The sequence below is a fragment of the Somniosus microcephalus genome, chromosome 5, assembly GCF_052327205.1.
Source record: "Somniosus microcephalus isolate GS21.2 chromosome 5, FLI_Smic_1.0, whole genome shotgun sequence".
Classification (NCBI taxonomy): domain Eukaryota; kingdom Metazoa; phylum Chordata; class Chondrichthyes; order Squaliformes; family Somniosidae; genus Somniosus; species Somniosus microcephalus.
Genome location: NC_140991.1, coordinates 253116509 through 253130688, shown reverse-complemented (window position 1 = coordinate 253130688; position 14180 = coordinate 253116509). Strand labels below are relative to the sequence as shown.

The following is a 14180-nucleotide window of genomic DNA, read 5'->3' as shown; positions in this document are numbered from 1 at the left end:
TTTATTGCCCATCTCCAATTGGCTTGAGAAGGTGGTGCAGTCCGTGTGGTGAAGGTACTCCCATAGTGCTGTTAGGGAAGGAGTTCCAGGATTTTGACCCAGCTACTATGAAGGAACAGCAATATATTTCCAAGTCAGGATGGTGTGTCTTGGAGGGGAACTTGCAGGTGATGGCGTTCCCATGTGCCTGCTGCCCGTCCTTCTAGGTGGAAGTGGTCGCGGGTTTGGGAGGTGTTGTCAAAGAAGCCTTGGAGAGTTAACATAGAAACATAGAAGATAGGAGCAGGAGTAGGCTATTCGGCCCCTCAAGCCTGCTCCGCCATTCAATGAGATCATGGCTGATCATCCAAACTCAGTACCCTGTTCCTGCCTTCTCCCCACATCCCTTTAGCCTCAAGAAATATATCTAACTCCTTCTTGAATATATTCAATGAATTGGCCTCAACTGCCTTCTGTGGTAGAGAATTCCACAGGTTCACCACTCTCTGGGTGAAGAAATTCCTCCTCATCTTTGTCCTAAATGGCTTACCCCTTATCTTTAGACTGTGACCCCTGGTTCTGGACTCTCCCGCCATCGGGAACATCCTTCCTGCATCTAGTCTGTCTAGTCCTGTTAGAATTTGATAAGTTTCAATGAGATCCCCTCTCATTCTTCTAAACTCCAGCGAGTATAAGCCCAATCGACACAATCTCTCCTCATACGTCATTCCTGCCATCCCAGGTACCAGTCTGGTGAATCTTCGCTGCACTCCCTCCATGGCAAGAACATCCTTCCTCAGATAAGGCGACCAAAACTGCACACAATACTCAAGGTGTGGTCTCACCAAGGCCCTGTACAACTGCAGCAAGACATCCTTGTTCCTGTACTCGAATCCGCTCGCAACGAAGGCCAACATACCATTTGCCTTCTTAACCGCCTGCTGCACCTGCATGCTTACCTTCAGCGACTGGTGCACAAGGACACCCAGGTCTCGTTGCACTTCCCCTTCTCCCAATCTATTGCCGTTCAGATAATAATCTGCCTTCCTGTTTTTGCCACCAAAGTGGATAACCTCACATTTATCCATATTATACTGCATCTGCCACATCACCCAACCTGTCCAAATCATACTGGAGTTTCTCGGCATCCTCCTCACAGCACACACGCCCACCCAGCTTTGTGTCGTCTGCAAACTTGGAGATATTACATCTAGTTCCCTTGTCTAGATCATTAATATATATTGTGAATAGCTGGGGTCCTAGCACCGATCCCTGTGGTACCCCACTAGTCACTGCCTGCCACTCGGAAAAAGAGCCGTTTATTCCAACTCTCTGGTTCCTGTCTGCCAACCAGTTCTCTATCCAAGTCAGTACCTTGCCCCCAATTCCATGTGCATTAACTTTACACGCTAATCTCTTATGTGGGACCTTATCGATGGTACACACTGCAGCCACGGTGCACTAGTGGTGGGGGGAGTGAATGTTTAAGGTGGTGGATGAGGTGCCAATCAATCAAGCAAGCTGCTTTGTCCTGGATGGTGTTGAACTTCTAGAATGTTGTTAGGCACTCATCCAGGCAAGTGGAGAGTATTCCATCACACTCCTGGCTTGTACCTTGTAGATGGTAGAAAGGTTTTGGGGAGTCAGGAGAGACACTCGCCACAAAATACCCAGCCTCTGACCTGCTCTTGTAGCCACAGTATTTATGCGGCTGGTCCAGTTAAGTTTCTGGTCAATGGTGACCCCCAGGATGATGATGTTGGGGGATTTGGCGATGGTAATGCCATGGGGCTGTGGTTAGACACTCTCTTGTTGGAGAAAGTCATGGCCTGGCACTTGTGTGGCACAAATATTTGCCACTTATCAGCCCAAGCATGCATATTCTCTCAGTTCTGGTTGTACAAGGAGATTTCCACCCCAGGCAGGAAGAGGTCCAACTCTCACTTGAAATAATTCAAGCAAATCAGTGTTCACCACATGAACCAGCAACCTGTTCCACAAGGAGGACTGCCCAACATCGAACCCAGTTCTACCTTTACATAACTTGTAAATGTGACCCCCTGGTCCTCCCTAACTAATTCAGTTCAAATAATTAGTCTACATACACACAATCCAGTCCCTTCATTATTATAAACCTCAAACCAAATCACCCCCAAGTCTATGTTTCTATAAAGTACAGAGAGCCAGCTTATGAGCCTATCTGGGTCTGCACCCTTTCCAAAGCCTCAATACCCCCTACATTTGAGTTCAATTACATTAGATAATATTTTGACTATTGGAAGTTTCAAGGTGCAGCTTTACATGATGCCATTTTTTAATTATACTTCCTTCTTTAACAAAGTACCTACCTGAACTTGGGCGGCTCATTTCAACCTGGGTCAGCTGCAGCTTGGAAGGTCGTTTAAAGCAACTGCCCACCTGCGAAACAAGCTTCCTGGTGGTGAACTGAAAAATCATTGCAATTACAGGCCGATTCTGAAACGAGAATTTTTTTTAAATGATCAAAAATAAAACTTACAAGCGAGTCAGTTCCTGATCTGCTCTGCTTCCTCAATAAAGACAAACAGCAATGATTTCACTCTGCAGTAACAATGAAGGGGAGGAGCTGAAAGTACAGGACACAAGGGCAGAGCCTGAGGGGAAGGTGTTGGGCTCTCATGTGCCAATGTGTGACTGAGATAAAAAGACTTACATTTATATAGCACCTTTCACAACCACCAGATGTCTCAAAGCACTTTACAGCCAATGAAGTACTTTAAAAAAAAAGTGTAGTCACTGTTGTAATGTGGGAAATGCAGCAGCCAATTTGCACACAGCAAGCTCCCACAAACAGCAATCAAATCAAATCAACTTTTATTGTCATTGTTAGTGCACAAGTGCAGTACAACGAAATGTAGGCTTGCGGCTCCCGAGAGTGTACAATTTGGATTAGGACACTTAAACATTTCAACATACATTTGTACATATATATTAGCATAAATATGACCATAATAAAGTGCATCGGCAGATGTGCAGGCTTTAGTGTTTATTTGTGGAGTTCAGTAGGATGACAGCCCTGGGAAAGCTGTTCCTAAATCTGGTCGTACGGGTGCGAATGCATCTGTAGCGTCTTCCAGATGGTAGGAGGGCGAACAGACCGTGGCTGGGGTGGGTAGGGTCTTTGATGATGGACCGTGCCCTCCGTAGGCAGCGTTTCTGATATATATGTTCTATGGTCAGTAGCCGGGTGCCGGTAATGCGTTGGGCAGTTTTGACTACCCGCTGCAGGGCTTTCCGGTCATGGGAGCTACAGCTGCCGTACCATACCGTGATACAGTTTGTCAGGATGCTCTCTATAGTGCAGCGGTAGAAGTTAGAGAGGATCGGGGGTGACAGATTACATCCCTTCAGCCTCCTCAAGAAATATAGGCGTTGCTGGGCCTTCTTCACCAGAGAGGAGGTGTTGAGGGACCAGGAGAGGTCTTCCGTGATGTGACCAGATAATGTTTTTGTTCTGTTGACTGAGGAATAAATATTGGCCAGGACACCAGAGATAACTCCCCTGCTCTTCTTCAAAATAGTGCCATGGGATGGGATCTTTTACATCCACCAGAGAGCAGACGGAGCCTTGATTTAACGTCTCATCCAAAAGACGGCACCTCCGACAGTGCAGCACTCCCTCAGCACTGCACTGGAGTGTCAGCCTAGCTTTACTATGCGAGGGACTTGAACCCACAAACTTCTGATTCAGAGGCCAGAGTGCTACCCACTGAGCCACAGCTGATGCGTGTGCTTAAAGCTTCACGCTCACATTATTAGTGTGAGGAAGGGGCCGACTCCGCTCTTGCCGTGTTCCTCAAAGACTCGCGGTCACTGCTCCCTCAAGCCGAGGGGCAGGCCGAGGTCCTGCGGCCCACAACCCGCCTCGCCTTTGTCAGCCACCATCGGACAATAAGGCGGCTCCCTCCCGGGGTCAAATTACCGACACGCGTGTCTATGAACGCGACCCGAGCTCACCTGCGCTTCGCGGGAAGAGCGGGACCAGAACAGCAAACAACAACCAAACGCACCTCCAGTCCACAGCACAAGCGACTCGGCGCTGTTTAGATGCGAGAGCGCCCCCTGCAGTGCTGGCGGAGACTCCTCCCACTGCAGCGTGGAGCGCGGCACGTCCCACCGCCAGCCCAGTGTGCACACAACACGTAGTCAAAGCTGCCAGAGGGCGTCTCGCAACAATCACAACGGGGAATAATCCAAAACAGATCCTAATCGGCTAGCACCACAAATCTCTCCTAAATGCATCCCCCGTCCTGCCAGCAGACCTATTATCAAGCCTGACTCACCATTAGGAATGGCATTTAATTTTAATCACGCCACCACTGACAGCTACCGGGGTCCCAAGATCTTGAATTCCCTCCCGCAATCGCGCCGCTTTTCTACTCCTCTCTGATTGGTGACATTTGGGGTCATCCTGATCGACCAATCAAAAAATCAAGTGCCCCCTTTTTAGTGGGGCATAAACAATAAAATCCAAAATATAAATAAAAGCACAGGAAACTTTAAAGTAAATCAAATTTAAAAAAAGTATTTAATTGGCTGTAAAGTGCTTTGGGACGTCCGGTGGTCATGAAAGGTGCTATGTAAATGCAAGTATTTCTTTTTTATTGTTTCCCATGTCAACAATGCTCTCCAGTCCCTCCGGTGCCCATCGGTTGCGGAAGGCTTCAAGCATACCGGCAGACATCAGGTGCTCCGTCTCCAGGGACACCTGGATACGGACATTGCCACGGAAGGGAGGCAGGCAGCTGGAGCGAACAACTCAACTGGTCATGTCCAACTTGGGGATGTTGATGGCCACCTTGGCTAGGTCCAGGAGGAGACCCATGAAGAGTTCCTCTGACTTACTGGGGTAGCATTACTGGTTAAAGAAGGGATTAACACAATTGTAAGGAAGGATATTAGCTCTGATGATGTGGAATCTGTATGGGTAGAATTGAGAAATACAAAGGGGCAGAAAACATTTGTGGGAGTGGTATATAGACCGCCAAACAGTAAGGCGGAGGTTGGGGATGGCATTAAAAGGGAAATTAAAGAAGTGTGCAATAAGGGCACAGCAGTCATGGGTGACTTTAATCTACATATAGATTGGGCTAACCAAATTAGTAACAATAATCTGGAGGAGGAATTCCTGGAGTGTTTACGGCATGGTTTCCTGGACCAATATGTCGAGGAACTAACCAGAGATCAGGCCATCTTAGACTGGGTATTATGTAACGAGAAAGGATAGGGTGGGGTTACAGGGATAGGGTGGGATATGTGTTGGTGTAGGGGTTACGGGGATCGGGTGGGATATGTGTCGGTGCAGGCTCGATGGGCTGAAATGGCCTCTATCTGCACTGTGGGGTTTCTGTGATTCTGTGATTAATTAGCAATCTTGTTGTACGAGGCCCCTTGGGTCGGAGCGATCATAATATGATCGAATTCTTCATTAAGATGGAGAATGAAGTAGTTGACTCAGAGACTAGGGTCCTAAATTTAAATAAAGGAAACTACGATGGTCTGAGGAGCGAGTTGGGTAGGATTGATTGGGGAATGTCACTCAAAGGGTTGACAGTGGATAGGCAATGGCAAACATTCAAAGACCGAATGGATGAACTACAGAATTTGTTCATCCCAGTTTAGCATAAAAATAAAACAAAAAAGGTGACTCAACCATGGCTAACAAGGGAAATTAGGGATAGCATAACATCCAAGGAGAGGACATATAAATTGGCCAGAAAAAGCAATAATCCTGAGGATTGGGAGCAGTTCAGGATTCAACAAAGGAAGACAAAGGGATTAATTAAGAAAGAGAAAATAGAATATGAGTGTAAGCTTGCAGGGCACATAAAAACTGACTGTAAAAGCTTTTATAGATATGTGAAGAGAAAAAGATTGGTGAAGTCAAGCGTAGGTCCCTTGCAGTCAGAATCAGGGGAATTTATAATGGGAACAAAGAAATGGAAGACCAACTAAATACATATTTTGGTTCTGTCTTCACAAAGGAGGACACAAATAACCTCCCAGAGATGCCGAGGAACATAGGGTCTGATGAAAGGGTGGAACTGAAAGAAATCAGTATTTGTAGGGAAATGGTGTTAGGAAAATTGATGGGACTGAAGGCCGATAAATCCCCAGGGCCTGATAATCTACATCCTAGGGTACTTAAGGAAGTGGCCCTAGAAATAGTAGATGCATTGCTGGTCATCTTCCAGAACTCGATAGACTCTGGAACAGTACCCATGGATTGGAGGGTAGCTAATGTTACTCCGCTATTCAAAAAAGGTGGTAGAGAAAAAGCGGGGAATTATAGACCGGTAAGCCTGACATCGGTAGTGGGGAAAATGCTAGAGTCCATTATAAAAGATGTACTAGCAGAGCACTTGGAAAGCAGTGACAGGATCGGACAAAGTCAACATGGATTTACAAAAGTTAAATCATGCTTGACTAATCTACTGGAATTTTTTGAGGATGTAACTGGTAAAATAGATAAGGGAGAACCAATGGATGTGGTGTATTTGGACTTTCAGAAGGCTTTCGATAAGGTCCCGCATAAGAGATTAGCGGGCAAAATTAAGGCACATGGGATTGGGGGCAAGGTATTGACTTGGATAGAGAACTGGTTGGCAGACAGAAAGCAAAGAGTTGGAATAAACGGGTCGTTTTCCGAGTGGCAGGCAGTGACTAGTGGGGTACCGCAAGGATCGGTCCTAGGACCCCAGCTGTTCACAATATATATTTAATGATCTGGACGAGGGAATTGGATGTAATATCTCCAAATTTGCAGACGACACAAAGCTGGGTGGGAGGGTATGCTGTGAGGCGGATGTCGTGAAACTCCAGTACGATTTGGACAGGTTGGGTGATTGGGCAGAAACATGGCAAATGCACTATAATGTGGATAAATGTGAGGTTATCCACTTTGGTGGCAAAAACAGGAAGGCAAATTATTATTTGAATGGCAATAGATTGGGAGAAGGGGAAGTGCAAAGAGACCTGGGTGTTATTGTGCACCAGTCGCTGAAGGTAAGCATGCAGGTGCAGCAGGCGGTTAAGAAGGCAAATGGTATGTTGGCCTTCGTAGCGAGAGGGTTCGAGTACAGGAACAAGGATGTCTTGCTGCAGTTGTACAGGGTCTTGGTGAGACCGCACCTTGAGTATTGTGTGCAGTTTTGGTCGCCTTATCTGAGGAAGGATGTGCTTGCCATGGAAGGAGTGCAGCAAAGATTCACCAGGCTGATACCTGGGATGGCAGGAATGACGTATGAGGAGAGATTGTGTCGATTGGGCTTATACTCACTGGAGTTTAGATGATTGAGAGGGGATCTCATCGAAACCTATAAAATTCTGTCAGGCCTGGACAGACTAGATGCAGGAAGGATGTTTCCGATGGCCGGCGAGTCCAGAACCAGGGCTCACAGTCTAAGGATAAGGGGTAAGCCATTTAGGACTGAAATGAGGAGGAATTTCTTCACCCAGAGAGTGGTGAACCTGTGGAATTCTCTGCCACAGAGGGCGGTGGAGGCCAGTTCATGAAATATATTCAAGAAGGAGTTGGATATATTTCTTAAGGCTAAAGGGATCAAGGGATATGGGGAGAAGGCAGGGACAGGGTACTGAATTTGGATGATCAGCCATGATCTCATTGAATGGCGGAGCAGGCTCGAGGGGCCGAATGCCCTACTCCTGCTCCTATCTTCTATGTTTCTATGACTTGATCGCTCCACTCTGCATCTGGTGGTCAAAGATTAGGAGCGTGGGACTGAAGCGCAGTTAGAAATTGAGGAGCAGCCTCTTCAAATAAGAAGGGCTGCAACCTCTCACACTCAAAAGATACATGAAACTTAGAGGCAGCCTGGGAGTCCACTAATCGGCATGAAAATCTGTTGGACGGGACTGCTCCGTGCAACACACTCCACCCCGGATCCCCAAAGTAACAGGAGAGGACTCCCGCGTAGCGAGCTCTCCATTGTAACCGCCGCCCCCCCCTTTCTACCTCTCTCCTTTAAGATGCTTCTAAAAAGACCCTACCTCTTTGAGCAAGCTTTTTCGATCTGCCCTAATATCTCCTTTTGTGGTTTGGTGTCAAATTTTGTTTGATAACGCTCATGTGAAGCACCTTGGGACCTTTTACTATGTTAAAGGCGCTACATAAATGCAAGTTGTTATGGTTTCATATTTCCTGTTCCAATATGGAAAATCTTGCACTTCCACATTAGAATCCAACTGCCATTTCAAATACGTCTGAATAATGCTCTTGTGATATCCGAGTGGCAAGGTCAGAAACTGAGATAAGCGAGATCTTAGGAACAAAACCCAACTGTTTAATTACCCGGTGTAGCAGAGAAACATATCTCTTACAGCTGGAGGCAAAGCACCATTTCTTACTGCATGAGCACCAAGATGGAGGATTCACCTCTGAGTCATACCCATAATGCAATGCCACATTACCTTAATAACTGGTGTACCAGGACATTGAGTTCACGACCCATTACCTTAAATACTGGTGAATGTGAAACCTTACTATTTGGCTCCATCTGGTGGATAACTTAAACATTACATCCCAGATTACTATATCCCTCCCCTCTTAAGTTGATCCTTAATTTCTTAACAACATTCTTAAAAAGTCCCATAAGGAAACTCCTTTAACGATAGTCCATACTGAACGAATCTAGCAGGTCGTTATCAATCTCTCTGGCGGCTTGTGAGACCTTGGTGAACGTCTTACAGTCAAGTCCCTGCTTGGTTGTGGTAGAGCCACCTGCTGCTCCTGAGCAGTACTCAGAGTATCTGACTCTGCTACGATGGTTTCCTCTTGATGAAGCGGTCCAGGTGGAACTGGCTCTGTTTGTGGTGGTGGTACCACCGATGCATTTGGATAACTGGGGGCTAACTTGTCCTCCGACATCTCCTCTGGAACCTCCAGTTCGATTTCCCCTTGTCTGGTCAGTATCTGATCTACATGTCTGCGTACTACCTGACCAGTTCCCACCATGACCGTATATGATACTGGACCGGTCATTGAGTCTATGATGCCAGGAATCTATTTTGGACCATAACTGAAATTCATGGTAAGGACCGCATCTCCTTCTCCAAAACTGCGGCTCTTTGTCCTTCTGTCATGATTCTCCTTTTGTTTGATTTGTCGGTTTTCCACCTTCCTTTTTAGATCTGGGTGAACCAGGTCAAGAGTGGAGCGTAGTCGACGTCCTAACAACAGTTCAGCAGGAGAGAGTCCTGTGGTAGATTGAAGTGTTATTCTGTAACTGAACAGAACTCGTGACACCTTGGCTGCCAAACTCCCTTCCGCACTTTTTTTCATCATCTCCTTAAATGTTTGTACGGCTCTCTCTGCAAGTCCATTTGAAGACGAATGATATGGAGCTGAGGTTACGTGCACTATGCCATTGTTTCTCATGAACTCTTTTGTTTCTGTACTCACAAAACACGTGGCATTGTCACTTACTACGATCTCCGGTAGCCCTTGATTACTAAAACTCCTACGCAGGCAGTCTATAGTAACAGTAGATGAAGCAGAATTTACAGGATACACATCCATCCATTTGGAATATGCATCAATGATTATGAGGAACATCTTTCCCATGAATGGACCCGCATAATCTACATGTAATCTTCTCCATGGTTTATCCGGCCACTCCCAGGGGTGGAGAGGAGCCGCTGCTGGTGCCTTCCTGCATACTTGACAAGTGCTTAATGTCTTGACTAGATTTTCTCTCTCCTCATCTAGCTTTGGCCACCACAAGTAACTCCTTGCCAAGGCTTTCATATGCGAAACTCCAGGATGACACTGATGTAGTTGCCCTAGGATAGACTGTCGTGCTGGCTGTGGAATAATCACTCATGCTCCCCACAACACGCAACCATCCTGCACACCCAGCTCTGTTTTCCTGACACTGTAAGGTGTGAAATCAGTCCCTTCCGGATGCTGTGGCCAACCCCTCATCACATATTCTTGGACTCTAGACAGTACTGGATCTTTACCGGTCCATGTCCTTACTTGTTCTGCGGTCACAATTGCCGTGTCCGTGTCCTCCAACATCAAAACTCTGTCCTCTGGAGCTGCACGGATAGGTGTACCTGGCAGTGGAAGACGGCTCAAGGCATCTGCGTTCCCATGGTACTTGCCCGCCTTGTAAACGATGACATACTCATATGCCCTCAACGTCACTGCCCACCTCTGGATCTGGGGTGACACCATCTGTGGTACCGCTTTCATTTCATTAAAAAAAGATAGAAGAGGTTTATGATTGGTGCATATGGTGAATTTCCTGCCATATATGTACTTGTGAAACCTCTGTAACCCAAACATTACGGCTAACCCCTCTTTATCTAACTGGGAATAGTTTTTTACCGCCGGGGTCAGAGTTCGAGACATAAACCCTATTGGTCTTTCTGATCCATCTTCCAAGTTGTGTGAAAGAACCGCCCCCACCCCGTAAGGTGAAGCATCACAAGAGAGAATGATGTCTTTCTCTGCATTGTAGTGAACCAGCACATCCAAGGACAGCATCAGTTTCTTGGACTGCTCAAATGAAACCCTCTGTTCCTCTTCCCACTGCCACTGTGTCTCCTTGCGCAGAAGTTTGTGAAGAGGTGCTAACACTGTTGACAAGTTTGGTAAAAACCTGTTATAATAGTTTAGCAGTCCCAGGTAAGCTTTTAACTCAGTCACATTGGTAGGAGCTGGGGCCTCCTGCAGTGCTTGTACCTTCTCCTTGATTGGATGAAGCCCGGTGGCATCCACTCTGTGTCCCAGGAACACGGCCTCATTCCCCAGGAAAGTGCACTTACTCCTCTTGAGCCGTAACCCAGCCTTATCTAATCTTTGTAGTACCTCTCTCAGAGTGCTCAGATGCTCCTGGTCGGTTCTTCCCATCACCAGAATGTCATCCAGATAGATTGAAACATGTGGGATCCTTTGCAGTACACCCTCGATAGTCCTCTGGAAAATAGCTGGACTAGATGAGACACCGAATGGTAAGCAGTTATAGGTAAACAAACCCTTGTGCGTATTTATAGTTACATACTTCTTGGATTCCTCATCTAGTGTAATCTGCAAGTATGCATGACTCATATCCAGCTTCGTGAATTTCTTCCCTCCAGCCAGGTTTGCAAAGAGATCCTCTGTTTTGGGAATAGGATACTGTTCTAGTTTAGACACCCTATTTACTGTCAATTTATAATCTCCACAGAGTCTTACCGAATTGTCCGGTTTTAAAACAGGTACAATGGGAGCTGCCCATTCTGAACATTTCACGGGTTCCAGAATGTTCTCTCTCAAAAGACGGTCAAGCTCAGCCTCTACCTTCGGTTTCATGGCATACGGCACAGGTCGTTGTTTAAAAAACCTTGGCAGTGCCTCCTTGTCTACATAAATCTTAGCTGGGGGACCATTAAATGTGCCAAGTTCTTCCTTGAACACGATCTCATATTCAATCAACACTTCTTGCAAAGACAACTGTTTGCCTCCCTCTATTTGATTTATTGCTCCCCAATCTGATTTAAGTTCTTGTATCCAGCCCCGACCTAACAAGTTTGGTCCAGAACCCGTAGCTGTTCCACGGTGTCCCTGTGTTGCACAGTTACAGTAGCTGTACCCAATGTCGCCACTCGTTCACCGGTATATGTTTTAAGCTGCATAGAGCAAGACTTTAACTCTGGAACTTTTGCACAGTTCCACAATTTTGAGTACTCCTCCCTGTTCATTATGGTTACGCCACATCCTGTATCCACCTCAAAGTTGACCTTAGAGTCATTTATTGTCAGTTGCAAAGTGATAGGATCCACTTTTGGAATGTTCTCTACCATACTATGCATTATGAACCTGTCGTCTTCTTTCTCAGCTTCTCCGCTGATGTGATGTGCTCCCTGTTTTTTCACTTCTCTTCCTAGGTTTTGCTTTCCTCCCCCTTTTTGTTTATATTCCTCCATGGTTGCTTTTGCCCTGCATGCACGTTTTATGTGTCCTTTTTTCCCACACTTGTGGCACTTTTCCTCCAGAAACCTGCATTCCCTCACCAGGTGATCGCCATTGCATCTATAACACGCCTTTACCTGCTCCCGTCGTGGTTTCTGACGCATATTTAACTTGTGCACAACAACCTGACCTGCAACTTGCTTTGTAGTAGCCCAGTCGGAACCTTGTATTTCTTTTACATCTCGGTTTGCTGTCTCTATGGCTTGAGCAAGTTCCAACGCTTTTTCATACGTAAGCCCGGTCTCGGTCAATAATCTCCGCTGCACTCGATCATCCATTAGCCCACAAACTAGCCTCTCTCTCAGCATGTCTTTCAGGTTGTTCCCGTAATTGCAATCGTGCGCCAATTTCCGCAACACCGCTACATAATCCAATACAGTCTCTCCCGGTTTTCTGTTCCGTGAATTAAATTTGAAACGCTGTACAATCTCACTCGGTCTGGGATTGAAATGGTCCTTCAGCAAGGCCACTAAGTTAGCAAATGTACTGTCTCCAGGCTTTTCAGGACTGCATAAGTTTCTCATTAAACTATACGTCTGACTTCCCATGGAAGTGAGCAAAATAGCTCTCCTTTTTCCGACATAATTTATATCATTTGTGTTAGATCCGTGGTTCAGTGGATAAATAATTACATGGATGCTGTACATAAACAAATAACAGGTCTTTACTGGAGGAGGGCAATCTCTAGACTGGAGTACAGAGGCATGCGCACAGCTTATATACCGGTGTGGTTACTGCCGGCACTATAGTATACAGGAGCTGTAAAAAGTAGTTCTGACTTAAAGCACATACACTACAATTCCTCCCTTTTTAGATTAATAATACCCCCTTAATATTCAAATAACAATTACATTTTTACATGTACATTCAATAACAAAAGTCCATTTATAGATTCAGTCTTTGGGGCGGCTTCCTGACCCTTTCGGGATAGCGCCTTTCCGGAGGTTCTTGTTCTTGGTGCAGAGACGATTCTGACCCCCTTTCATCGGGTAGTTCATCGGGTTCCACTGCTACTGGGTCTGAAGTAGATACTACCGGTATGTCGGGTTCATCCCCAGGTACTCGAGACATGGGGTTGCCGCATTCCTGTGATGCTAAGATCTGATCGATGTGGCTTCTCACAATGTTCTCCCCGACATCCACTGTGTACATTAATGGCCCCTGCCTTGTACATATTGTTCCGGGTTGCCACTTCTCTGTTCGATAGTCCCGGGCCAAGACTGGTTGCCCTACATTGAAGCTCCTTGTTGGCTTCTCGTTGATGTGCTGGAATTGTTTGTCCTCAACATTTCTTTGCACATTTGGTCTGAGCAAGTCCAGATGAGATCTCAACCTTCGGTTAAAGAACATCATGGCCAGGGTCTGGTTGGTAACTGCATGTGCCGTGTTTCGGTAGGCTAATAAGAAATTGTCCATCTTATGCTGTCGTGGAATTTCCTCGTCGCACATGGCCTTTATCGCCTTCTTAAAGGTTTGTACGAACCTCTCGGCCAATCCATTGGTGGCTGGATGATACGGGGCAGATGTATAATGCCTTACCCCATTCCTTTTCATGAATTTTTGGAACTCATCGGACACAAACTGCGGTCCATTATCAGAGCAGATCTGCTCTGGCAACCCGTTTCTGGCAAATATGGTCCGTAGGACTGCAATCGTTTTCTCTGTAGTGGTTGAAGACATCTTTATCACCTCAGGCCACTTTGAATGAGCATCCACTGCTATTAAGAACATTGAGTCCATGAATGGACCAGCGAAATCAATGTGCACCCGTTGCCATGGAGAGGAGGGCCACTCCCATGGTGTAGAGGGGCATGTGGTGGTGCATTTTGGACCTTCTGGCATCCTAAGCAGCTCTTAGTTAGGTCTTCGATTTGTTGATCGATTCCCGGCCACCACACATAAGCCCTAGCTAGGCTTTTCATTTTCACTCCCCCCAGATGACCTTCATGTAGCTCATTTAGCACTCCCTTAACTTGGGTGGAATCACCACTCTGGATCCACACATCACTGTTCCCTGGCATACTGACAGCTGTTCTCTTCTGGATGAGAATGCTGGCAACAGTGAGTCACCATGTGTTGGCCATCCCCTCACCGTCAATTCATATACCCGTGACAGCGTCGGATCATTGCGGGTCTACTTCTTTATATCCGCATTTGTTACTGGCAATCGTTCAATTATCGACGA

At 46.3% G+C, this 14180-nt stretch overlaps 1 protein-coding gene across 4 annotated transcripts in view; it reads right to left on the bottom strand.

Moving 5' to 3' along the window:
• Positions 1 to 4374, bottom strand: part of sirt5 (sirtuin 5) — a 59590-nt gene extending 55216 nt beyond the window's left edge. Inside the window, exons 1-2 of one of the 4 annotated variants that reach the window (XM_085988814.1) lie at positions 4302 to 4374; positions 2328 to 2454 (exon numbers count right to left, since the gene is read on the bottom strand). In XM_085988814.1, the coding sequence (XP_085844940.1) occupies positions 2328 to 2454; positions 4302 to 4316 (142 nt within the window). In that variant the 5' untranslated portion in view covers positions 4317 to 4374. Of the gene's footprint in view, positions 1 to 2327; positions 2455 to 3975; positions 4225 to 4301 lie in introns of those variants that run through there. The other 3 variants (XM_085988816.1, XM_085988815.1, XM_085988817.1) reach the window with 3 other exon arrangements.
• Between the last annotated feature and the right edge of the window lie 9806 nt (positions 4375 to 14180).